The 1,693-nt window shown below is 40.3% G+C and overlaps 1 protein-coding gene across 1 annotated transcript; it reads right to left on the reverse strand.

Moving 5' to 3' along the window:
• Positions 1-207: 207 nt before the first annotated feature.
• kiaa0040 (KIAA0040 ortholog) lies at positions 208-1,196 on the reverse strand. The gene has a single exon (XM_025066207.1). It carries the CDS (start codon positions 1,159-1,161, stop codon positions 826-828), a length of 336 nt encoding a protein of 111 aa, XP_024921975.1. The 5' UTR covers positions 1,162-1,196; the 3' UTR covers positions 208-825.
• Positions 1,197-1,693: the final 497 nt, after the last annotated feature.

Here is a 1,693-nt window from a genome sequence, read left to right on the forward strand (position 1 = left end):
ACAGCACCACAACCCACGGTCTATTTCAGTCTGTACAGAATCCAGAGCTTACCGTTCTGTTTTGTTCTTTCTTGACCCTTGAATCTTCAGGCGTGGTGATGCAAAATAATAAATGCCACCAAACATTGCCAAAAATTGTAGTAGTTAGGAAGATTTTAAAGTAGCTTTACAGTGAAAAGTAGGAACTAACAAAAACTTTTGTCTCTCGTATGTTAAAGCCAAAATCAAGGCCATTGGCTATTTTTTAATCCAACAAAAGGAAATGTTCTGTTTGTGCACAAAAACGTTTCCATGTCAATTTGACCAGGCTCTGAAAAAATAAATTAATATATGTACTAAAGTCTATACACTCCTGTTTCCTTGGGTGGTCCGCCTATGCCTGTAGGTGGGGTGGTTTTGAAATCTTACGTTCATGTGCCAATAGATTTGGAGTAATACAGAATCAGAATAAACCTACACAGTGTACTGTCGCGACAAAATGCAACACTAACCATTTACGATCATTAACATTCAAGGGTCATAATTCAAAGGTAAAGAGATGACCTAGGACACAGGTGTACTGCAACATCAGAGGTTTTCTGAAATAAACAGCATTGTTTTAAAATACCATTAGTAATAAAACATTTTTTTCTTTGTACATTTTTACATCTCACTCAGAAAAATCCATACAAGTTGACGAAGAAAAAAACCTGATTCATGATTCAAGTTAAAGATCTTTTACAATTTTACACTTTTGAGACACTTGAACAGCTCAGCTTCACAGCTCCAACTCCACTGGTCCAGGATCAGCCATCATTCCAAGGAAAATGAAGACTCACGGCTACACTACACCAAATCCATAGCCACTCTGTCAGGTGTCATCGGTCCTGTCTTGACTGAAATCCACAGGTCATCATTGTTAGACAAATGTTTTCTCTTCTTTGTCTCTGACCTTGTTGTTTCCATGGCGGCTCTGTGGCCGCAGCAGCAACAACTGCGGTTGGCATGGCGACAGCAGCAGCAGTGACAGCACAAGACCAGAGTAATGATGAGGACCAGCAGGGGCAGAGACAGGAGGACCACCAGACAGATCGTGTTGTAAACCCCCTGGCTGTGCTTGGTCAGAACTAATGTCCAGATTTGATAGAAAAAGTCCTGGATGCTCTTTAGTGTGTCCTCCATGATTTTAGAAGATGGAACTGTGGCTGCTTTCAACTGGGTTTCTGTGATGCAGACGTATGAATTTGAATTGGTTATGTATCTTAAAGAGCTGGTGAATGTTCATAACAGACTGTTGGGGACAAAGAGGTTGATGCACCCTTTATTTTAGATAAAAAAGCTATTTTTTAAATTGCATTTGGCTCGAGTTGCTATGCAACTGTCTAATAAATGTCTAATATTCACCAGCTCAACAGAAGGCACATCAGACGTGACAATGGTAAACTCTTCAGAGCCTGAGAACCAGCAGTTATTTGATGACGGTGCTTGACACCTGTGCTGCTGACGTTGTTTGACTTAGGGAGAAAAATTAGAAGAATTTTTAAGAATGTTTACTTTGAAGTTCTCTTCGAATCCCCTTCAATCCATCATTTGAGGAGAAAAATCCCAAATTGCTGCTTTACTTTTGTGCCACTTTGCAGTCTTCACTTGGTTTTCTTGACCTTTGTCCTCCAAGGTTGTTCTCTCACCCGCTCACCACTTAGCTTCTGGTTGT

This window comes from Cynoglossus semilaevis, chromosome 20 (assembly GCF_000523025.1).
Source record: "Cynoglossus semilaevis isolate Cse_v1.0 chromosome 20, Cse_v1.0, whole genome shotgun sequence".
Classification (NCBI taxonomy): domain Eukaryota; kingdom Metazoa; phylum Chordata; class Actinopteri; order Pleuronectiformes; family Cynoglossidae; genus Cynoglossus; species Cynoglossus semilaevis.